A 25415-nucleotide genomic window follows, 5' to 3' on the forward strand; every position below is an offset into this window, starting at 1 on the left:
CAAATGCCACTGAATCCATGTGGAAGTCGCATTTCTCTCCTTTAACAAAGAGCCTATTTTCCAGTAGGCGCTGCAGGATCTGCCTTACATGGACCTCATGTTCCGCTTTAGATTTGGAGAAGACGAGAATCTCTTCTAAGTAGACAAAAGCACATCGGTCAGGCCGAACGGCATCACAAGGTACTCGAAATGGCCCAGGTGAGTATTGAAGGCCGTTTTCCACTCATCCCCTTCACGGATTCTCACCAGATGGTAGGCGTTGCGCAAGTCCAACTTACTGAAGATCGTGGCGCCCTGGTTACAATCAGGTTACAATCTCTGCACACTGTCAGTTTAAAAAACATTAATATGTCACTTCAAACTGTTCAAATAACCCTGAAAATTGTCTTTAATATAATGGCAAAACCTTCTTTAACTTAACATTTGATATATCTCTTTGGATTGCATACCATAAATGATGGGATTGAGGCTTCCAGGGATGATGTGATACAGGACAGCAACAATTTTTCTGCTCCCTGAGTACTCAGGAAAGCGATGCAGAGTGATTATGGACATACCACTGAACAAAAAAATCAGATATACAACCAGGTGAGTGCTGCAGGTCTTCAAGGCTTTATTGTTCAAGGACTTGTTCTTAGTGGTTAGACACACCACAGTAATCTTAGTATAGGTAAGAACCATGCTACCAATAGAACCTGTGAACAAAAGCACAGTGAAAGTGAGGCCATAGACATTGTTAATGAACACATCCTCACAGGACAGGTTAAACAGTGCAGCATTGTCACAATAGGGGCTTTTGATCAGAGTTCTGCATCGGCCCAGTCTCAAGGTCAGACCGAGCAGAATCCCAACCAAAACAAAGGCCACCCCCCAGGCAGAAACTGTCAGCTTCATCAACATCTTATTTGTCATTACTGCAGCATAACGCAGAGGATTACAGATCGCTACATATCTGTCAAAGGCCATTATCATAAGCACTGTGTGAGCTGTGGTACTAAACATATGTGTGGTGAAAGCTTGGACCACACATTCATAATAACTGATGAGGCGCTCAGACGGAGGCCTCAACATGTCTACAAGCAAACGAGGGATCGTGATAGAGTTTCCAAATAAATCATTAATGGACAGATTACAAAAAAGGATATACATGGGCTGGTGAAGACTCTTGTCAACAAAAACCAAAACAGCAATGCCCACATTTGCAACAATTAGAAACAAGTAGGAGAAAAAAGAAAAAGAAACACAGCATATGTGGCTTCCTGTGGGACATTTAAACCCTCCAGCTGTATTGTGAAGATGTTGTTTTTATTTTGCATGGACCTGAAAGAACAAGACAATTTCAAAGGCATTTCAAAAGCAATCCAGTCACCATCTAAAATCACATTTTGGGTTGTCTAGACCAAAATACTAATTTTAGCTCCACAAGGGACTGATATCCACTTACGAGAACATTACACTGCCTCTGTTTTATCAAAATTTAAAACGAATTTCTTCATATGTGGCTCTCATTTTTCTTAGAAACTAAAATCGGGTAAAAAAACAAAACAGTAATTCTTTGTTTTTACATTCATTGGGTTCCAATCAGCCCAAATATCAAAGAGAAATTAAAAATGCATGCCGTGGAAGAGTTCAGGTCTTAGGAAGTTAACCCAGTTAAGAATAAGAAAACATTTCTGAGCTAACAACAATATTTTATCACATAATTTACGCTGTGAGTAAGTTAATGTTAATTCTTTTGAAGGTAAACCAAGAATAAAATATCCAGGGTCCTTTTGGATCCAATTCTTAAAGATATTACTCAGATCTTGAGATATAGAACTCCAAAATCTTTTAATTAGTTTGCATTGCCAAAAGTAATGGGAAAAGGTACAAGTTTCTTTTTGACATTTAATGGCGCCGGTGAGGTCGGCTGCCGTCACGACTGCTCCGACCACTTTTTCTTTGTCTTTGCTTTTTAAGTTAGTTTTCAGCGTTTCTAAATCGGCAAAATCATCACCATTGGGTACATTAGGTATGACAGTGACACTCTTGTTTCTATTGGTATACAATGTACTCACAATTCGAAGTTTTTAACTCCGGATCCGAGCTGGCCGAGTGAGATCTCGAGGGAGAACAAAGGGAAGCGGCGGCGGCCTAGAGGGAAGCGAGCCGGCGTCAGGAACAGGCTGAGAGCTCGTGCACACCGCACACCTCTGCCTAGCATCCTGCTCGCCAACGTCCAGTCACTGGAGAACAAGCTTGACGACCTCAGGGCCAGGATAAAGTTCCAGAGAGACATTCGGGACTGCAATCTCCTCTGCTTCACCGAGACATGGCTGAACCCAGCGGTGCCGGACCACGCCATCCAGCCGGCCGAGTTCTTCTCGGTTCACCGCATGGACAGGACACGGGACTCGGGGAAGTCAAGGGGAGGCGGCGTGTGTTTAATGGTGAACAACAACTGGTGCAACAGTGCGAACGTTGTTCCTCTCACACGCTCCTGCACACCAAATCTGGAACTACTGTCCATCATGTGTCGTCCTTTTTATCTACCTCGGGAATTTACATCGGTCATTGTAAGTGCCGTTTATATTCCACCACAAGCGGACACGGTCACCGCCTTATGCGAGCTGCATGAGGCACTCACACAGCACCAGACACAACACCGGGACGCTGCGCTTATTGTGACGGGGGACTTTAATAGCGCCAACCTCAAACGTGCAGCGCCGAACTTTTATCAACACATCACCTGCCCCACCAGGACACTGGACCACTGCTACACTACGGTCAAGGACGGCTACAAGGCACAATCCCGCCCCCCGTTTGGCAAATCTGATCACGCCGCCATCTTCCTCATGCCAAAATACAAACAAAGGCTGAAACAGGAAGTTCCGGTTCAGAGGAAGGTCGCGCGCTGGACGGATCAATCGGTGGCCGCGTTACAGGACGCACTCGATGACGCAGACTGGGGCATGTTCAGAAACAGCTCCGACGATGACGTCAACGTGTTTACGGAAGCGGTTGTGGGATTCATCGGGAAACTAGCGGATGATACCGTGGAGACAAAGACTATCACAACGTTTCCCAACCAGAAGCCGTGGGTGGATAAAACCATCCGCGACGCTCTGAGATCCCGCACCGCTGCCTACAACACGGGACTCATGACGGGGGACATGGACCCGTACAAAGCCGCGTCATATAACGTGCGGAGGGCGGTGAAAAAGGCGAAGCAGCGCTACGGGAGGAAACTAGAGTCACAACTCCAACAGAGTGACTCTAGGAGCCTGTGGCGGGGACTAAGGACAATAACGGACTATAAAGCACCAACAACCGGTATGACGAACGCGGCCGTGACTCTGGCAGACGAGCTGAACACTTTCTATGCTCGCTTCGAGGCTGCAGCTAAGGTCTCCAACAATGCTAGTGTTAGCGGCGCTAACGGCTGCAGACAGGAAGATACTGCCAGCACCGGAAACGTGCTCGTCATCTCCGAGCATGAAGTAAGGAGAGCCTTCAAGAGAGTGAACACCAGGAAAGCAGCAGGACCAGACGGCATCCCAGGTCGTATCCTCAGAGACTGCGCATACCAGCTAGCTCCTGTGTTCACTGAGATATTCAACATCTCGTTATCTCAGTCGGTGATCCCCACATGCTTCAAAGAGTCCATCATTGTTCCTGTCCCGAAGAAACCCCACCCTGCTTCTCTCAATGACTATCGCCCTGTAGCCCTCACCTCAGTAGTGATGAAGTGCTTTGAACGCCTGGTCAGAGACTTCATCATTTCTTCACTACCAGACACACTGGACCCACTACAGTTCGCTTACCATCCAAATCGTTCCACAGACGATGCCATCTCTCATCTCCTCCACACATCACTCACTCACTTGGACACTAGAAGGGGGAATTATGTTAAAATGCTCTTCATAGACTACAGCTCTGCATTTAACACCATAATTCCCTCCACACTCACCACCAAGCTGGAGCATCTGGGACTCAGCTCATCTATGTGTCAGTGGATCTCCAACTTCCTAACTGGCAGACCACAGGCAGTAAGGATGGGCGGACATGTCTCAGCCTCCACCACTCTCAGCACTGGAGCCCCCCAGGGGTGTGTTCTGAGCCCCCTGCTGTACTCTTTGTACACATATGACTGTGTGGCCACTACCAGCTCCACCACCATCATCAAGTTTGCTGACGACACCGTCGTGGTGGGCCTGATCTCTGATAACAACGAGACGGCCTACCTGAAGGAGATTAGGAATCTGGAGAACTGGTGCCAGAGGAACAACCTCCTTCTAAACGTCAGTAAGACAAAGGAGCTGATAGTGGACTTCAGCACTAAGCAGGAGAGGAACTACCAGACCCCCGTCATCAACGAGTGCCCAGTGGAGAGAGTGGACAGCTTCAAATACCTCGGAGTTCACATCACGCAGGACCTGTCATGGTCCTGTCACATCAACACCGTGGTGAAAAAGGCCTGACAGCGTCTCTACCACCTCAGACGCTTGAGAGACTTCCAACTGCCCTCCAAGGTGCTCAGGAACTTTTACTCGTGCACCATAGAGAGCATCCTGGCGGGAAACATCTTAACCTGGTTCGGGAACAGCACCATGCAGGACAGACGAGCTCTACAGAGGGTTGTGCGGTCAGCTGAGCGCACCATCCGCTCCGAGCTCCCTGACCTGCACTCAATCTACAGCAGGCGGTGCTGGACCAAGGCCAGGAAGATCGTGAAGGACCTCAGCCATCCCAACAACAGACTGTTCTCTCTGTTGAGGTCAGGAAAGCGATTCCGCTCCCTGAAGACCAACACAGAGAGACTGAGGAGGAGCTTCTTCCCGCAGGCGATACGGTCTCTCAATCACACCACCACACAGTACTGACCCACACATATGGTTCTTACACACACACTGGACTTTCTGGACTTTGGTTTTGCACAACACTGGTCACTATATTCTTCATTTCCGGTTAATACTTGTACAGCTGCTGTTATTGTGTATATATTTATTTATATTTATATTTCTTCATACATTCTTATATAGTTCTATATTGTGTATTTTGTTGTACAGTTATTTTATTTTCAACTTTAATTTATATATTTATCTTTATCTTATTCTTCCCAGTTAAATTTACCCTTCATTCTAATTTGTGTTGTACAGTTATTTCATTTTTAACCTTAATTTATATTTTATTCCTTCCTAGTTAAATTTACCCTTTTTAATTTTTCATATTTATTTCCTATCTTATTCATAGCCTTTTCCTTTTTTGTTCTCTTTAGGTCACGAGCAGTTGTCCAAGCATTTCACTACATATCGTACTGTGTATGACTGTGTACGTGACAAATAAAATTTGAATTTGATTTGATACAGACACATCAGGTGTAATCTTATGCAGGCATTAGGAGTTAGGCGGTGTCAAATTTTTTTATTGGGTATCTTGCAAACAGTTGCAAGTAAAAGTAGATCTAGCTATGTTTCCACTCCTCCTCCACATATTGATTATTAAGATCTCTCTCCCATTTATGAATAGCACTCAATGTGCTGCTACTATGAGTATAAAGTAAAGAATAAAAGGCAGAAATAAAATGAGTTCTGTCTTTTTGTTTAATAAGAAAAGTCTCCAAATCTTCATACATAGCTGTTTCTGCAGATTGTGAAATTTCAGAATTAACAAAATGACAAACATGGAGAAAGCCCAAAAAAATTGTCTCTAGGAATATTAAAATTTGAATCCAGTTGCTGAAAGTTCATCAGTGTGTTGTTTAAATACAAATCACCCTTAGCCTGTTGTTATGCCACATATCAAACAGACTGCGAGACATTCCTAGAACAAAGTCTTTGTTTCTCAATAAAGGAGTCAAAAAAATCTTCTCTGCCCAACCTTTTGTGCATTTCCCTCCAAAACCTTATTGTATTATAAATAACTGGGTTATTGTTAATCTCTGTTTGTAATTTCTTTTTGTCACAGACAACTAGGCCCCAAAGTGAAGAAGGTGAAGCAGACCAAGAGTCAAAAAAAAAAGACTGAACTTTATACCCCTTGTGTTCTGAACATGCACGAAAGGTCTGACAGATGGCAGGGTCATTGTATTTTAGCATAAAAATCATACTCTTTAAAAACATTTTCCTTTTAGTTAACATGAGAGAATGAGTAACTATTGATGTACTTTATGCAGTAACTTTATGAATTTAAAGAAAACAATCTTAATGGGGTTTTTTTACCTCACAAATGAAATGCATTTGGAAATCAACAACTCAAATTTTACTGTACAAGAATCTCACTTAAGATTATCACAATGACATGCCTAATGCCAAATTGCCTTATTATAATGGATTGGTTTTATATAACACTTTTCAGGGCACCCAAAGCGCTTTACAATTCGACTAATTTCCACTATTCATTCACTCTCGCATTCACACACTTATTATTATTCTTTCAGTTTAGGTTCAGTTTCTTACATATACAATACTGAACCAAAATGGTGATATGTGCTGATTTTGTGAACTGTTCCTAATTCACTGTTCCAGTCTGATTTGCCAACATATGCACAGTAGTAAGAACAAAATTGGCTAGTGTGCATGTGTCATAAATGTGAGGGATTTGGAGTATTGTTTTAATTCAGCTGTATTTTAAGCGGCCTGTTTAAGTTCATATAAACATCTCAATCAGATATAAGTCCAGAGTAGGGATGGGTATCGTTTAGGTTTTATCCGATACCGGTGCCAAATCGGTACTTTTGAAACGGTGCCGGTGCTTAAACGGTGCTCGAACCGGTGCTTAAAGAATGGAGAACACAAAATTGGTCCAAAAACCTCTCATGTTCAGCTGGTTCACCAGGCCATCAGACTGCTGAACACGTCATAGACACCTCAGCTTCACTACTGGAACTTTAACATTATGCACTCCATACTGTACAGTAATGCCACTGTTTTGCACATGTCTCAACTCTGTATATTTTATATATTTTATTTATTGTTTACTCTATTTAATTTGTAAAATATGTGTACACACACACACACACACGTAGGAAAATATTTACTATACACATCCAGAAATGCATATACTATTATATATTGTACATATATTTATTAGTTTCAGATGTAGCCATTCTTGTATTTTGCTTGTTTACATTATTGTATTTTGCACAACTCTGTTGCTTGTGAAGCTCGCACACAAGAATTTCACTCACATGTGCTGTACCAATGTACCTGCACATGTGATGTGACAATAAAAGTGATTTGATTTGATTTGGTTTTTGTAAAAAGATAACAATGTTAGCCTTTTCTGCAGCTATAGGGCATATATGGTATCACTCTTGGCTGGAAGCAGTGCATAAACAATGGAAAAAACACAAACTTTGTCCAAAAACCTCTCATGTTCAGCTTTTTCCCTCTTTTTCTTTGGTCATTTTAGCCTTTTTGGCCAGGGTGAAGGGAGTAGCTGCCATCAAACAAGAAGACAGCCGCATGTAGATATGATGATATTTGCTAGTTCACCTTACATGCATTAATTTAATAACGTGGTTAGCCTACTCAACGTAAATTACTCACGCAGAGAAGAACGGCTGCTGCTGCTGCTGCCATCATCATCCGTCATCATTTCTGCTACACTGGCAGGGCTAGGGGCCAGGACTCTCCTCTTCGTGTTTTTAGGTATGTTGCTAACTCCGGGTCCGATAACAGGCACCACACCGCAGTAGATGCGCTCGGTGTGAGGTCTCGCAGCAAGCTATCAAATACAGCGCATTTCTTGGTTTTTGGAGAGAAAAAAACGCTATGCGTCGCTAGGTGTTTCATCGGATTTGAGGAGTTACCTCCTTTGACAGTATCAGCTTAAAGCACTTGTTGCAGGCTGCTGAGTTTGCATCTTTTGCTGTGAAGTACAGCCAGACTTTTGACCGCTTCGCCTTGGGCATTTTTAATCTGTAGCTCTGCATAAAAGAACGTACGTACCTGGCCCCGCCTACTATCCTCGGAAACGTAAAATGATTGTCTAGAAGTGTATCACAGCTCAGGAAAAAAAAGCACCGAAATAAAGCACCGAAATGTGCGCTGCTTTTCGGTCTGGTTACTACCGTTTATGTCAGAACCGGTGCCATCATGGCACCGGACACCGGTACCCATCCCTAGTCCAGAGATTGTCTTTTTTGGTTTTAAATGAAAGCTATGGTATAAGTAAGAATACTAAAAATTACTCCCATGCAAAGGTATTCTCTTGGCCATTACTCTGATTCATTACATCGGTATAACCGGGTGTTATTGCTGGTTTCATACCATTATGTTCTTCTTAAATACTAATTATGTATTTAGCTCCAATAAAACTGCACAGTCCTTGTGTCTGTGTTTAACAAAGGCTTACCAGCAGATAGCGAATATTTGCTTTTGTCTTTAACGTCATCTAATGTAAATTAAACTTCATGAATGAGACAAAACCACAGATTGGCTTAAGCTTTTATTTTACACAAACATACACACATTTTGAAATGCTGACTAAAGTTTTATACATTAATTTCTTACAGCAGCAAAAACATTAACTTCCATCTAATTATGATTAAAATAGCTGTCAGAGATGATCTCCCTTTAGATGTTGAATTTCTATAAAAACAAACAGAAACACATTCTGTTTATGATGCCAAAACCTTCTTGGATACACAAAACTTCAAAAGGGCTTTTTGTAGGTCTTTGGACTGCACACCATAAATAATGGGGTTCAGACTGCCTGGAACCATATAACACAGAAGAGCAGAGATTTTTCTGTACTCTGAGTACTGAGGGAAGCGATGCAGAGTAATAAGTGCCATTCCACTAAGTGTCAAAATCAGATAAACAACCAGATGAGTGCTGCAGGTCTTCAACGCTTTACTGTTCAAAGACTTGTTCTTACTGGTCAGACAAACCACTGCAATGCTTGTATAGGAAAGAACTATTGCCCCTATAGAGCCCACATAAAGAGCCACAGTGAAAGTGATACCATAGATGTTGTTAATGACCACACTTTCACAGGAAAGTTTAAACAATGAGGCATTGTCACAGTAGGGGTTTGTGATCAAAGTCCTGCATCGACTCAGTCGTGTGGTCAGACCTAGAAGAATCCCGACCAAAACAAAGGCCACTCCCCAGGCACAAACTGTCAGCTTGATCATCATTTTGTTGGTCATTATGGAAACATAGTGAAAAGGATTACAAATGGCCACATATCTGTCATAGGCCATAATCATGAGAACAGTGTGACTTGTGGTTCCAACCAAGTGCGCAATGTAGGCCTGAACAACACATTGATAATAACTAATGAGGCGCTCAGATGGAGGTCTCATAAGGTCTATAAGCAAACGGGGCACCACGATAGAGTTTACAAGAATATCAGTCAATGGCAAGTTGCAAAAAAGGAGATACATGGGCTGGTGAAGATTCTTGTTCATGACAATCAAAATAGTAATGCCCACATTTATAATCATTATAAACAGGTAGGAGAAAAACAAGAAAAGAAAGGCGGGGTAGAGAGAATCCTTTGAAGTGTTTAAGCCCTCTAACTGGAGGATGTAGCTGTTGTAGGTGTAGTTCTCCATCATCCTGAAAGAACGTTATTTTACACTTACAGATCTTATGAGATAGTAAGTCCATATGATCTTATCAGAAACAATAAAAGTTACAGGAGGAACTTTATAGTAGTGAAAACAATGAGGCTGAGTTATAGAAAAGCTGATGTAAAGCTGTTGGTAGACTAATACATCAACGCACAGCTTGTTTGCCACTGTTCTCCGCTGTCTTATAGGCACAGACTCCCAGAGGGTGTCCACATTGCCTCAGATTTTGAATGATGTAATTGCAATGATAATAAGATCAAAGGTGCTTTGTTCGTGAAAACTCAAGGCAATTCCTTTGTTATCAGGGCCCTTACCAATAATCCTCCAATAGAAGGCACACAACACCCACAAATGACCAAATTAGTAGGAACAAGCATTTTACCATTTCAATTCATTCAGATATCTTTTATTTTGACAAGGAATTTCTTTCCATCTTTTCCTTATAATACACGCAGATAGTAGGGGTGCAACGATACACAAAATTCACGGTTCGGTTTGGTTCAATACTTTGGTGTCACGGTTCGATATTTTTTCGACACAAAAAAAATGTTCATGCCTTTTTAATTTGTCATTTATTAAAATTATAAATATATATTTTAACTCAAAAGTACAGTTTTTAAATTTAATGTTGCTGAAAAAACAAAGTAACAAAATAATAAATCTATCTGATGGAGGAATCACTCATCTTTGGAAAAGAGTTTATTACAGAGAAATGTCTCTTTCCAAAATAAAAGCTATACTATACGCTTCTTCTGGGCTATACTCTCAGCAGAATGTTAAACATGTCAGGTGCCCATAAGGAGAATCATGTGCTAACGGCTGTCTAAACGACTCGGGTAAAGTTTGTAGCCTGCTTGTTGTTTTTGTCTGCTTCCACTTGTCTTTGCACTAGGATGCTGTCGGAGTAAATGTGCAGTCAAATTCGTTGTGTTCCCACTAGAGCTGTCAGCGTTAATCTGAAATGACGTTAACGCCACAACACGGCAAATCTCCGTTAACAAGCTAACACGGATCGCCCCGTGCATGGGGCTGGACGGCCAACACGTTAACGAGCTAACTGCGCTAACGCACTAGTTCCCACCCATGTAATTGAGCATTACGTGGCACATCCGACATACTGTTTTACTTTAGTCCATGACGCGCTTACCTTCAGGGTCATACCGTCACATGGAAACCAAAATAGTTCCAAACGCCAGAATGAGGGTGGGGGAGGTTCAATTTGCCATGTTGCAACGAGAGCTTAACTTCTGTCTCGTTAGCTTGCCCTGCGCTCAGTGAATCTGCGTTCGACTACTCCGCCTAGGCTGCACTGTCGAGCGCAGATCCACTGAGCGCTCAACACAGACAGCATCGTCAGAAGGAAAGTTGATAAAATAAATTAAAAATTTTGTATTGTTCGATACATATGCGTACCGAACCGAAAGCACTGTATCGAATGGTTCAATATCGATACGAGTATCGTTGCACCCCTAGCATATAGAGTGCAAAAAGCAGTGCTTCAGAAGCAGTTTCAGCAGTGTTGCATTACTCCCTTTTATTTTAGCAATCTGGTACTGACAGAAATGTAATGACTTTAATTCATATTAATAGAATTGGAGAAGTAAATTTGTAATACTGACAACGGATCGAGTTGGCAAAGATCTCATTTATTAAGCCAGGTTTGTCACGGTGGTGGACGGACTCAGGCACAGACTGAGGTATCATGTTTCAACAACACTTTATTAATAACTCCAGTGCGCTATGTACACATGAATGGGGGGTGGAGAGAAACACCAGGGTCCCGGGGATAAATAGGCCGGGGAAACACACTTCTTCACACTTGCTCCGCTCCTTGTCCAAACACTCCTCACACGAGCAACCCACTCACACTCACGGGGTCAAAACGGGCGGGTCCAAATAAACCTATAAACATAGACGAGGGTAAGTCGGCGGCAAGCACGGGAACAACTGATTCACAATGAAGCCAGGCAATACTGATGAGGGTTACTCAATATTCCAGCAACGAATAGCTCAGAGCCCCAGCCTTAAGAAGAGCCAGGGATCAACTGCAATTCACTCGAGATCAGCTGCAGGTGCGTGGGCCAAGGGCAGGAGCCCAATCAGAGCTCCGCCCAGGCAGACAGGTAGGAGAGAGAGAGGGAGAGAGAGAAAAACAACAAAAACTTGTGGCCACACTGGGCTGGCCAGGGAGGCACAGGGACCATGACAGTACCCCCCCCCCCCCCTCAACGGGAGCCTCCCGGCGACCCACCAGGCTTACCCGGGTGCAGGCGGTGGAAGTCCCGGAGCAGACCCCTATCCACGATAGCCGACCGGGGCACCCAGGAACGTTCCTCTAGCCCGTAGCCCTCCCAGTCAACCAGGTACTGAAATCCCCGACCCCGGCGCCGGGAGTCCATGATGCACGAGACGGTGTAAACCAGCTGGCCATCCACGAGCCGGGGGGGCGGCGGGGGCCTGCAATGAGGGCATACCGGGCTGGAGACCACTGGCTTGACCTGAGAGACATGGAATACATCATGAACATGCATATTGCGTGGCAGTGCCAATCAGACGGATGCAGGGTTGATTATAGCACTGATTTCAAATGGGCCGATGAAGTTGGGGGAGAGTTTTTTAGATTCGGCACGTAAGGGCATGAATCGAGTGGAGAGCCATACCTTCTGCCCCACCACATATTCAGGGGCGGCTGTCCGGTGGCGATCCGCGAGTGCTTTATTGCGTTCCTTCATCCGGAGTAAAGCCGCCTGAGTGGCCCGCCAGGCCCTGCGACACATGCGGAGGTGATGTCGGACAGATGGAACAGTATGCTCACCTTCAACCATGGGAACCATGGGTTGGTATCCCAGAGACGCCTTGAAGGGTGACACGCCGGTAGCAGAGGATGTGTGACTGTTGTGAGCATACTCCATCCATGGCGGAAGGATGGAAGCCAGAGGAGAGGCTGACCTTGGCTCCTATGGCAGAGCAGAACTCCTTCCACACCCATGACGCGAACTGAGGGCCCCGTCCGAGACAATGTCCTCAGGGATGCCATGGAGCCGCAAAACATGTGTGGTGAGGAGTCGGGCAGTCTCCAAGGCTGTAGGGAGCTTAGGAAGCGCAATGAAATGGGCAGCTTTGGAGAAACGGTCAACAATGGTCAATATTGTAGTGTTACCTGCAGATGGTGGCAGACCAGTGACGAAATCCAGAGAGATGTGGGACCAGGGTCGGCTGGGTGTGGAGAGTGGCTGCAGACGTCCAGACGGGTGTTGATTGGAGTGCTTATTTTGAGCACAAGTGGTGCAGGCGGTTACGTACTCCCGTGAGTCTTTAACCCTTTAAGACCTACCATAGAACCAAGTCCACCAGAGCTTATATTATATTTTTACATGCTGTAGTGCCATTTTTGGGAGCATTTCAAGTTGCTATACATCAATACAACAATTATAGCCCAGATTTTAATGATATGTATTCATTAAGTGCATAGTAATTACATAAATTGCAAAAAAGTGCAATAAACTACAAAAAAATTGAAAATCGTTTTTGCTTTTTTAACATATATTTCTAGTTAGAGAAATTTAAGAGGCTTATCCCTCAAAACTGTAAATACAAAAAAGTTGCACAAAATAGTTTCCTACCACAGGAAATTTATTTTGAGTGTCTTCATAGTTTTATTTTTGAAATACACCAATTTTTATATACTGCAGGAAAAACTAAAATAAATATTATACTGCAAATTTGCAAAAACTATTTCCAGCAGTGCAATATGAGTCCTAAGCATCCCAGAAAAGACACAGAAAGTCACAAAGTCAAATATAACTTTTAAAAACACCAGTATAGGCCCTGAGTCCCTGATGGTAAAAACAAACTACATTTCCGCGAAAATGACGTCACTTCCGGTTTCGGGCAGGTAATGGCGGACATGCAAAAGTTCGCGCTGACGTCTATTCCAACGTAGGAAGTGTTATGAACAGCTGGAAGGATCGGCAAAAGCGTGTTTCTGGAATATTATGTTTTTGTTGCTGCAAGCGCTTTTTATGCAGTTTTTGCAAAGCTATATGTGGAAGGAAACTGTGACATAGGACAAGCTGATGGCATAAGATGTAAGTACAACTCCTCCGGTTTCATATGCAAAAAAAAATTATTGCGCTAGCTTACGTGGTTGCAGAGCTACCAGGATTTAAAAATAGTTATGCAAAACAGAGCGTGCCCGCTCCGACCGGCTCATAAGGGTTAATGAGGGCGGGCCACCAGAAATACCTGCGCAGGAATGCAGTGGTGCGGTTAACTCCTGGATGGCAGGAAAAACGGGCTGTGTGAGCCCACTGGAGCACTCGGGACCGGACAGCCGCCGGAACGAAGAGTCGATCAGGGGGGCCCGTGCCAGGATCAGGGTCGGTTTCTTGTGCCTCCCGGACGAGCTCTTCGATCTCCCACGTAACGGCTCCAATAATACAGGAAGCAGGCAGAACAGATCCAGGGTCGGACTTCTCTCCGACTGGAGCGAATTGCCAGGAAAGAGCGTCTGGTTTAACGTTTCGTGAGTCTGGCCTGTAAGTGATGGTGAAATTAAACCGGGTGAAAAACAAAGCCCACCTGGCCTGCCATGAGTTGAGCCATTTCGCCGAGCGGATGTATTCAGTCCATACAATAAACGGCTGTGTGGCCCCCTCCAGCCAGTGTCTCCACTGCTCCAGAGCCAGCTTCACGGCCAGAAGTTCGCAGTCTCCGATGTCATAATTCTTCTCGGCTAGGGAAAGACGACGAGAGAAAAAGGCACAGGGGTGGAGCTTGCCCTCGAACTGTTGAGAGAGCACGGCCCCTACTCCAGTCTCTGATGCATCCACCTCCACGATGAACTTCAGGGAGAGGTCTGGCTGGCGAAGGATTGGGGCGGTGGCGAACTGTTCCTTGAGGCAAGAGAAGACTTCCTGAGCCAGCCGGTCCCATTGGAATGGCACCTTGGGTGACGTTAACCTAGTGAGAGGCAGAGCAACTTTACTAAAATCCCCGATGAAACGTCTGTAGAAGTTAACAAACCCCAGAAGGCGCTGAAGCTGCCGGCGATCGGGTGGTTTGGGCCAGTCCAACACTGCCTGAACTTTTGCCGGGTCAGGTTTCAAATCCCCTCTGGTGATGATGTAGCCCACAAATGCCACTGAATCCATGTGGAAGTCGCATTTCTCTCCTTTAACAAAGAGCCTATTTTCCAGTAGACACTGCAGGATCTGCCTTACATGGACCTTATGTTCCGCTTTAGATTTGGAGAAGACGAGAATCTCATCTAAGTAGACAAAAGCACATCGGTTAATAAAGTCTCTGAGAACATCATTAACAAGAGCCTGGAACACGGCTGGGGCGTTGGTCAGGCCGAACGGCATCACAAGGTACTCGAAATGGCCCAGGTGAGTATTGAAGGCCGTTTTCCACTCATCCCCTTCACGGATTCTCACCAGATGGTAGGCGTTGCGCAAGTCCAACTTACTGAAGATCGTGGCGCCCTGGTTACAATCAGGTTACAATCTCTGCACACTGTCAGTTTAAAAAACATTAATATGTCACTTCAAACTGTTCAAATAACCCTGAAAATTGTCTTTAATATAATGGCAAAACCTTCTTTAACTTAACATTTGATATATCTCTTTGGATTGCATACCATAAATGATGGGATTGAGGCTTCCAGGGATGATGTGATACAGGACAGCAACAATTTTTCTGCTCCCTTAGTACTCAGGAAAGCGATGCAGAGTGATTATGGACATACCACTGAACAAAAAAATCAGATATACAACCAGGTGAGTGCTGCAGGTCTTCAAGGCTTTATTGTTCAAGGACTTGTTCTTAGTGGTTAGACACACCACAGTAATCTTAGTATAGGTAAGAACCATGCTACCGATAGAACCTGTGAACAAAAGCACAGTGAAAGTGAGGCCATAGACATTGTTAATGAACACATCCTCACAGGACAGGTTAAACAGTGCAGCATTGTCACAATAGGGGCTTTTGATCAGAGTTCTGCATCGGCCCGGTCTCAAGGTCAGACCAAGCAGAATCCCAACCAAAACAAAGGCCACCCCCCAGGCAGAAACTGTCAGCTTCATCAACATCTTATTTGTCATTACTGCAGCATAACGCAGAGGATTACAGATGGCTACATATCTGTCAAAGGCCATTATCATAAGCACTGTGTGAGCTGTGGTACTAAACATTTGTGTGGTGAAAGCTTGGACCACACATTCATAATAACTGATGAGGCGCTCAGACGGAGGCCTCAACATGTCTACAAGCAAACGAGGGATCATGATAGAGTTTCCAAATAAATCATTAATGGACAGATTACAAAAAAGGATATACATGGGCTGGTGAAGACTCTTGTCAACAAAAACCAAAACAGCAATGCCCACATTTGCAACAATTAGAAACAAGTAGGAGAAAAAAGAAAAAGAAACATAGCATATGTGGCTTCCTGTGGGACATTTAAACCCTCCAGCTGTATTGTGAAGATGTTGTTTGTATTTTGCATGGACCTGAAAGAACAAGACAATTTCAAAGGCATTTCAAAAGCAATCCAGTCACTATCTAAAATCACATTACTGTTACTTTCCCGTAGGAACGCTGCGTTACTGCGTTACTAAAACCGTGATTTTTTTGCGAAAATGTCTCACGACAGTGGCGTAAGCGAGTGCGCCGTTCTCACAACAGCTGTGTGCAGATCAACAATGGATCACATATCGATTGTGTATGCGCGTGCAGCGTTTAAAGCGTGGAAGTACTGACCTTACTTTGAGTTTGATTCCATAAAAAGTGACAAAAACATTAGCGTCCATCGTGCGTGGGAAGAAAACTTCTTTTTACAGCGAAAAAAAACCCCTAAACTTCCAAGCAAGCACCGAGTAGCTACGACGTAATGCGCAACTGACCGCGGCACACCTGCACCAAGGTAAACCTCCGCCTACTGCAGTCCTGCTTTACAGGTGAAAATAGAGCAACAGGACCGCTGAGTCTTTGACTTTATTTATTTTCTGCTGTGTTTTACTTGCATCTATTTGAAAGACTGAGTGTAAACAAAAAAATATTTTATTTTATGTGCTGGAATGTGCAGAAAATAGGTTTAAATGTTAAACTAATTTATTCAAGTCAGAGAATGTTGCATATAATTAAATTTTTGCTTGATGCATAAAGTTAAAAGATTAAAACTGATAAAAACAAGTTTTAAAAGGAGACTTTTCCATTTGATTACATTTTGTATGATGGATTATGCAGAAAAAGTAGAATTGGGCTGAAAGATCTATCACTTTATCACCTCTAAATCGTGTTTTTAAAAAGTAACTAAGTAACTAAGTAATTAATTACTTTTGAAAATAAGTAATCAGTAATGTAACGGGATTACTTTTTTGGGGAACTGATTACTTTTTTCAAGTAACTTGACCAACACTGGTCTAGACCAAAATACTAAATTTAGCTCCACAAGGGACTGATATCCACTTACGAGAACATTACACTGCCTCTGTTTTATCAAAATTTAAAACAAATATCTTCATATGTGGCTCTCGTTTTTCTTAGAAACAAAAATTGGGTAAAAAAAAATCTGGTAATTCTTTGTTTTTACATTCATTGGGTTCCAATCAGCCCAAATATCAAAGAGAAATTAAAAATGCATGCCGTGGAAGAGTTCAGGTCTTAGGAAGTTAACCCAGTTAAGAATAAGAAAACATTTCCGAGCTAACAGCAATATTTTATCACATAATTTACGCTGTGAGTAAGTTAATGTTAATTCTTTTGAAGGTAAACCAAGAATAAAATATCCAGGGTTCTTTTGGATCCAATTCTTAAAGATATTACTCAGATCTTGAGATATAGAACTCCAAAATCTTTTAATTAGTTTGCATTGCCAAAAGTAATGGGAAAAGGTACAAGTTTCTTTTTGACATTTGATACAGACACATCAGGTGTAATCTTATGGAGGCATTAGGAGTTAGGCGGTGTCAAATTTTTTTATTGGGTATCTTGCAAACAGTTGCAAGTAAAAGTAGATCTAGCTATGTTTCCACTCCTCCTCCACATATTGATTATTAAGATCTCTCTCCCATTTATGAATAGCACTCAATGTGCTGCTACTATGAGTATACAGTAAAGAATAAAAGGCAGAAATAAAATGAGTTCTGTCTTTTTGTTTAATAAGAAAAGTCTCCAAATCTTCATATATAGCTGTTTCTGCAGATTGTGAAATTTCAGAATCAACAAAATGACAAACATGGAGAAAGCCCAAAAATTTTTTCTCTAGGAATATTAAAATTTGAATCCAGTTGCTGAAAGTTCATCAGTGTGTTGTTTAAATACAAATCGCCCTTAGCCTGTTGTTATGCCACATATCAAACAGACTGCGAGACATTCCTAGAACAAAGTCTTTGTTTCTCAATAAAGGAGTCAAAAAAATCTCTGCCCAACCTTTTGTGCATTTCCCTCCAAAACCTTATTGTATTATAAATAACTGGGTTATTGTTAATCTCTGTTTGTAATTTCTTTTTCTCACAGACAACTAGGCCCCAAAGTGAAGAAGGTGAAGCAGACCAAGAGTCAAAAAAAAAAGACTGAACTTTATACCCTTTGTGTTCTGAACATGCACGAAAGGTCTGACAGATGGCAGGGTCATTGTATTTTAGCATAAAAATCATACTCTTTAAAAACATTTTCCTTTTAGTTAACATGAGAGAATGAGTAACTATTGATGTACTTTATGCAGTAACTTTATGAATTTAAAGAAAACAATCTTAATGGGGGGTTTTTTACCTCACAAATGAAATGCATTTGGAAATCAACAACTCAAATTTTACTGTACAAGAATCTCACTTAAGATTATCACAATGACATGCCTAATGCCAAATTGCCTTATTATAATGGATTGGTTTTATATAGCACTTTTCAGGGCACCCAAAGCGCTTTACAATTCGACTAATTTCCACTATTCATTCACTCTCGCATTCACACACTTATTATTATTCTTTCAGTTTAGGTTCAGTTTCTTACATATACAATACTGAACCAAAATGGTGATATGTGCTGATTTTGTGAACTGTTCCTAATTCACTGTTCCAGTCTGATTTGCCAACATATGCACAGTAGTAAGAACAAAATTGGCTAGTGTGCATGTGTCATAAATATGAGGGATTTGGAGTATTGTTTTAATTCAGCTGTATTTTAAGCGGCCTGTTTAAGTTCATATAAACATCTCAATCAGATTTAAGTCCAGAGATTGTCTTTTTTGGTTTTAAATGAAAGCTACGGTATAAGTAAGAATACTAAAAATTACTTCCATGCAAAGGTATTCTCTTGGCCATTACTCTGATTCATTACATCGGTATAACCGGGTGTTATTGCTGGTTTCATACCATTATGTTCTTCTTAAATACTAATTATGTATTTAGCTCCAATAAAACTGCACAGTCCTTGTGTCTGTGTTTAACAAAGGCTTACCAGCAGATAGCGAACATTTGCTTTTGTATTTAACGTCATCTAATGTAAATTAAACTTCATGAATGAGACAAAACCACAGATTGGCTTAAGCTTTTATTTTACACAAACATACACACATTTTGAAATGCTGACTAAAGTTTTATACATTCGTTTCTTACAGCAGTAAAAACATTAACTTCCATCTAATTATGATTAAAATAGCTGTCAGAGATGATCTCCCTTTAGATGTTGAATTTCTATAAAAACAAACAGAAACACATTCTGTTTATGATGCCAAAACCTTCTTGGATACACAAAACTTCAAAAGGGCTTTTTGTAGGTCTTTGGACTGCACACCATAAATAATGGGGTTCAGACTGCCTGGAAAAATAGGAAACAAAACAGCAAAGATTTTTCTGTACTCTGAGTACTGAGGGAAGCGATGCAGAGTAATACGTGTCATTCCACTAAGTGTCATAATCAGATAAACAACCAGATGAGTGCTGCAGGTCTTCAACGCTTTACTGTTCAAAGACTTGTTCTTACTGGTCAGACAAACCACTGCAATGCTTGTATAGGAAAGAACTATTGCCCCTATAGAGCCCACATAAAGAGCCACAGTGAAAGTGATACCATAGATGTTGTTAATGACCACACTTTCACAGGAAAGTTTAAACAATGAGGCATTGTCACAGTAGGGGTTTGTGATCAAAGTCCTGCATCGACTCAGTCGTGTGGTCAGACCTAGAAGAATCCCGACCAAAACAAAGGCCACTCCCCAGGCACAAACTGTCAGCTTGATCATCATTTTGTTGGTCATTATGGAAACATAGTGAAAAGGATTACAAATGGCCACATATCTGTCATAGGCCATAATCATGAGAACAGTGTGACTTGTGGTTCCAACCAAGTGCGCAATGTAGGCCTGAACAACACACTGATTATAACTAATGAGGCGCTCAGATGGAGGTCTCATAAGGTCTATAAGCAAACGGGGCACCACGATAGAGTTTGCAAGAATATCAGTCAATGGCAAGTTGCAAAAAAGGAGATACATGGGCTGGTGAAGATTCTTGTTCATGACAATCAAAATAGTAATGCCCACATTTATAATCATTATAAACAGGTAGGAGAAAAACAAGAAAAGAAAGGCGGGGTAGAGAGAATCCTTTGAAGTGTTTAAGCCCTCTAACTGGAGGATGTAGCTGTTGTAGGTGTAGTTCTCCATCATCCTGAAAGAACGTTATTTTACACTTACAGATCTTATGAGATAGTAAGTCCATATGATCTTATCAGAAACAATAAAAGTTACAGGAGGAACTTTATAGTAGTGAAAACAATGAGGCTGAGTTATAGAAAAGCTGATGTAAAGCTGTTGGTAGACTAATACATCAACGCACAGCTTGTTTGCCACTGTTCTCCGCTGTCTTATAGGCACAGACTCCCAGAGGGTGTCCACATTGCCTCAGATTTTGAATGATGTAATTGCAATGATAATAAGATCAGGGACTTGTTCTTAGTGGTTAGACACACCACAGTAATCTTAGTATAGGTAAGAACCATGCTACCAAAAGAACCTGTGAACAAAAGCACAGTGAAAGTGAGGCCATAGACATTGTTAATGAACACATCCTCAAAGGACAGGTTAAACAGTGCAGTGTTAGGTTTTGTATTGTTTATTGTCATTTATGCTTAGAAATATCTACTTATATATGCTTAGACTTTTATAATTAGTTGTAGATTGGTAGAGGTTTGATCCTTAATAGTCTGCAAACTTTGTGTGCATTCCAGAGCACTCTGGAATGCACACAAAGTTTGCATTGGAGAGGTCGTACCTTGTCTTATTGTTTTATGGTAGGATAAACGTGTCTATATCTGTTTTAGGCTAAGTGCCTTTTGTTTAGATGAACTGCTGGACTTCCAGACCAATGTAAATAGCTGACCTGACTGGATACCTCCCTGGACTTTTTTAGGGGGGGGGGGGGCAGGAAACAATGTTTAAAACAATAACAATAATTATATTTATATTTATATTTATAACAAGGTGCAATAATAATTAATGTGCAATAATAACAGTGTGCGATACACATGCACTGATTCTTCTTTTTTATACTAAGTTAATATACTGTGTTGTGTTGTTTGTTGCGTTGTGATGTGTCATATCGTGTCGTGTTGTGTTATATGTAGTGCCGACGTAGGACAGTTTTCCAATTTCATTGTACTACTGTACTATGTATGACTGTGCAATGACAATAAAGAGTTATCTTATCATTGTCACAATAGGGGCTTTTGATCAGAGTTCTGCATCGGCCCGGTCTCAAGGTCAGACCGAGCAGAATCCCAACCAAAACAAAGGCCACCCCCCAGGCAGAAACTGTCAGCTTCATCAACATCTTATTTGTCATTACTGCAGCATAACACAGAGGATTACAGATGGCTACATATCTGTCATAGGCCATTATCATAAGCACTGTGTGAGCTGTGGTACTAAACATATGTGTGGTGAAAGCTTGGACCACACATTCATAATAACTGATGAGGCGCTCAGACGGAGGCCTCAACATGTCTACAAGCAAACGAGGGATCATGATAGAGTTTCCAAATAAATCATTAATGGACAGATTACAAAAAAGGATATACATGGGCTGGTGAAGACTCTTGTCAACAAAAACCAAAACAGCAATGCCCACATTTGCAACAATTAGAAACAAGTAGGAGAAAAAAGAAAAAGAAACATAGCATATGTGGCTTCCTGTGGGACATTTAAACCCTCCAGCTGTATTGTGAAGATGTTGTTTGTATTTTGCATGGACCTGAAAGAACAAGACAATTTCAAAGGCATTTCAAAAGCAATCCAGTCACTATCTAAAATCACATTTTGGGTTGTCTAGACCAGAGATGGGCAGTAACGCTTTACTAGTAACGCTTTACTGGTAACGCGTTACTGTAATCTGATTACTTTTTTCAAGTAACGAGTAAAGTAAGGGATTACTATTGCAAAAACGGTAATTAGATTACTGTTACTTTCCCCTAGGAACGCTGCGTTACTGCGTTACTAAAACCGTGATTTTTCTTGCGAGAATGTCTCACGACAGTGGCGTAAGCGAGTGCGCCGTTCTGACAACACCTGTGTGCAGATCAACAATGGATCACATATCGATTGTGTATGAGCGTGCAGCGTTTAAAGCGTGGAAGTACTGACCTTACTTTGAGTTTAATTCCATAAAAAGTGACAAAAACATTAGCATCCATCGTGCGTGGGAAGAAAACTTTTTACAGCGAAAAAAACCCTAAACTTCCAAGCAAGCACCGAGTGCGCAACGACGTAATGCGCAACTGACCGCGGCACACCTGCACCAAGGTAAACCTCCGCCTACTGCAGTCCTGCTTTACAGGTGAAAATAGAGCAACAGGACCGCTGAGTCTTTGACTTTATTTATTTTCTGCTGTGTTTTACTTGCATCTATTTGAAAGACTGAGTGTAAACACAAAACAAATTTTATTTTATGTGCTGGAATGTGCAGAAAATAGGTTTAAATGTTAAACTAATTTATTCAAGTCAGAGAATGATGCATATAATTAAATTTTTGCTTGATGCATAAAGTTAAAAGATTAAAACTGATAAAACAAGTTTTAAAAAGAGACTTTTCCATTTGATTACATTTTGTATGATGGATTATGCAGAAAAAGTAGAATTGGGCTGAAAGATCTATCACTTTATCACCTCTTCAGGTTGTAAATCGTGTTTTTAAAAAGTAACTAAGTAACTAACTAATTAATTACTTTTGAAAATAAGTAATCAGTAAGGTAGCGGGATTACTTTTTTGGGGAAGTAATCAGTAATTCGTTACTGATTACTTTTTTCAAGTAACTTGACCAACACTGGTCTAGACCAAAATACTAAATTTAGCTCCACAAGGGACTGATATCCACTTACGATAACATTACACTGCCTCTGTTTTATCAAAATTTAAAACAAATTTCTTCATATGTGGCTCTCGTTTTTCTTAGAAACAAAAATCGGGTAAAAAAAAAAGAAGTAATTCTTTGTTTTTACATTCATTGGGTTCCAATCAGCCCAAATATCAAAGAGAAATTAAAAATGCATGCCGTGGAAGAGTTCAGGTCTTAGGAGGTTAACCCAGTTAAGAATAAGAAAACATTTCCGAGCTAACAGCAATATTTTATCACATAATTTACGCTGTGAGTAAGTTAATGTTAATTATTTTGAAGGTAAACCAAGAATAAAATATCCAGGGTCCTTTTGGATCCAAATCTTAAAGATATTACTCAGATCTTGAGATATAGAACTCCAAAATCTTTTAATTAGTTTGCATTGCCAAAAGTAATGGGAAAAGGTACAAGTTTCTTTTTGACATTTGATACAGACACATCAGGTGTAATCTTATGCAGGCATTAGGAGTTAGGCGGTGTCGAATTTTTTTATTGGGTATCTTGCAAACAGTTGCAAGTAAAAGTAGATCTAGCTATGTTTCCACTCCTCCTCCACATATTGATTATTAAGATCTCTCTCCCATTTATGAATAGCACTCAATGTGCTGCTACTATGAGTATATAGTAAAGAATAAAAGTGTCATGGTCCTGCGGCCATGACTCAGTGACTTTGTGTTTGTGTTCCTTATTGTTATTATTCTCTTTATTATTCTTGGGCTGTTTTGGGATGGTTTGTGTTTTGGGATTTTAGATACTGGGTTTTGGGTTTGTGCTCCCTCTATTGGTCCCTGGTGTTAGTGTTCCCCTGTCTCGTCAGGTTAATCAGGTCCAGCTGTGTCTCCCACCTGTGTGTGATTTCCCAGTGTCTCTCTGTGTATTTATAGTGTGTGTTTGCCTCTGTTCCTCGTCGCGTCGTCTGTGTTCATACCCGGTGAATTTCCCTGCGTGCTCTCCCTGCTGTTCTCCCTTCATGTTCAGGTTTGCCACTCCTTTGTGTAGTTTCTCCCAGTTTAGTTCGTCCTTAGTTCTGTTTGCCATCTCCACTTTATGTTCAGTATTGTCAATAAATCACCCTTCACGTCTGAAATAGTGCTGCGTTTGAGTCCTCCTTCCACTCTTCACACGGCTGCTGCCCCGAGCCGTGACAGTACGACGCGACCACAAGATGGACCCAGCAGCGCTTAATCCGTCCAGGGAGCTACGGGAGACGCTCATCGATGCCACACAGGAGCTGATCGACCTGTGGCTGGAAAGCCCGGGTGGCACGTCCCAGCGCGCTATAGAGAGGCGGCTACAGCGTCTGGTGACCGGTCTCCCATGGCTTCTGGACTCGCTCTGTTCGTGGGAGCGGGAGTTTCTCCTTTTGGACCTTGGACTTCACCCCCCGTCTGCATTTACTTTCGAGCACCCCGAGGCGGTGAGTGAGCGGGATGCATTGGCTTCCCCAGATTCCGGGACTTTGTTTTCTGGGGCTATTCAGAGCGGGATGGGAGACTGTACGGGTCGCTTACCTACCTTCGTGGTAACAGATCCTTCACAAGTGGGCGTGTACAAACCCTCTGTGAAACCGAGAGACTGTTTCTCTGCCGCCCCTTCTGAGCCAGGACTTTATCGCCATTCTCCGGCTCAGTTCTGTGTCCAGCCACAAGCCTCCCAGTCTGTAGCTCAACCGCTAGCCTCCCCAAGGACACAATTACCTGTTCTGCCGCCGCTCCAGTTAGCCACTCAGCCACCACCACCGCTTGCATCACCGCAACCCGTAGTTCACTAGCATCCCCAGGCTTCTACCTTTCTACCTATAAAACCCGGAGAGCAGTCAAATGGTGGAAGTGGAAGCTAAATTGGCTAGTCATTCATATGTATATTAAGATAAGATAAGATAAGATAAGATAGAACTTTATTAATCCCTCGGGTGGGTTCCTCTGGGAAATTCGACTTCCAAAAAGCACAGCAACGACCGAAGTTACAGTTACAGAATTGTTATATATATATGTATATATATATATATACACACACACACACACACACACACACACACACACACACACACACACACACACACACACACACACACACACACACACACACACACACACATATATAAATACAGAGACAAATATAAATAAAATATACAAAGGGGATAAATAGAATAAATAGGAATAAAAAATAAAAATACAAGTGAATTGCACATTTCAAGTATTGAGTCTATTGCACTGTTGACTATTTACAAAAAGTATTGCACAAGGTATTGTACAGTGAGGTGAAGAGGCACTACAGCTTAGTTGTTCCCCCCTCCTTTGTCCTCCTGTTTCCCCTCCCTCTCCCCTCCAGAGAGGAGTTAAACAGTTTGATGGCGTGTGGGACAAAGGAGTTTTTAAGTCTGTTAGTTCTTGTCTTTGGGAGAAGCAACCTGTCACTGAACAGACTCTTCTGATTGTTTACCTGGGAATTCTGGAGGGAG

At 41.9% G+C, this 25415-nt stretch overlaps 3 protein-coding genes, 1 long non-coding RNA gene and 1 pseudogene across 5 annotated transcripts in view; all 5 read right to left on the reverse strand.

The window, feature by feature from the left end:
• Positions 1 to 25415, reverse strand: part of LOC309715298 — a 94754-nt gene that overhangs the window by 53591 nt on the left and 15748 nt on the right. The window lies entirely within an intron of this gene.
• Positions 8603 to 9681, reverse strand: LOC309715249 (olfactory receptor 8G17-like; the record flags this gene model as incomplete). The annotated part of the gene is made up of 1 exon (XM_082548228.1): positions 8603 to 9681. The coding sequence occupies exon 1, from the start codon at positions 9545 to 9547 to the stop codon at positions 8603 to 8605; it is 945 nt and encodes a 314-aa protein (XP_082404354.1). The 5' UTR covers positions 9548 to 9681.
• On the reverse strand, positions 14606 to 16080 carry LOC309715457 (olfactory receptor 2A25-like; the record flags this gene model as incomplete). Its single annotated transcript, XM_082548612.1, has 2 exons — positions 14606 to 15079; positions 15204 to 16080. A coding segment is annotated over one exon (810 nt), but the record flags the coding sequence as incomplete, so codon positions are not given.
• Positions 19287 to 20365, reverse strand: LOC309715247 (olfactory receptor 8G17-like; the record flags this gene model as incomplete). The annotated part of the gene is made up of 1 exon (XM_082548226.1): positions 19287 to 20365. Exon 1 carries the CDS (start codon positions 20229 to 20231, stop codon positions 19287 to 19289), a length of 945 nt encoding a protein of 314 aa, XP_082404352.1. The 5' UTR covers positions 20232 to 20365.
• On the reverse strand, positions 20429 to 21852 carry LOC309715458 (olfactory receptor 4E1-like; annotated as a pseudogene). The gene is made up of 2 exons: positions 21241 to 21852; positions 20429 to 20632 (listed from the first exon to the last, which is right to left on the reverse strand). The product of its transcript is annotated as an olfactory receptor 4E1-like (transcript).

Source organism: Aulonocara stuartgranti, assembly GCF_965226115.1.
Source record: "Aulonocara stuartgranti genome assembly, chromosome: 10".
NCBI lineage: Eukaryota > Metazoa > Chordata > Actinopteri > Cichliformes > Cichlidae > Aulonocara > Aulonocara stuartgranti.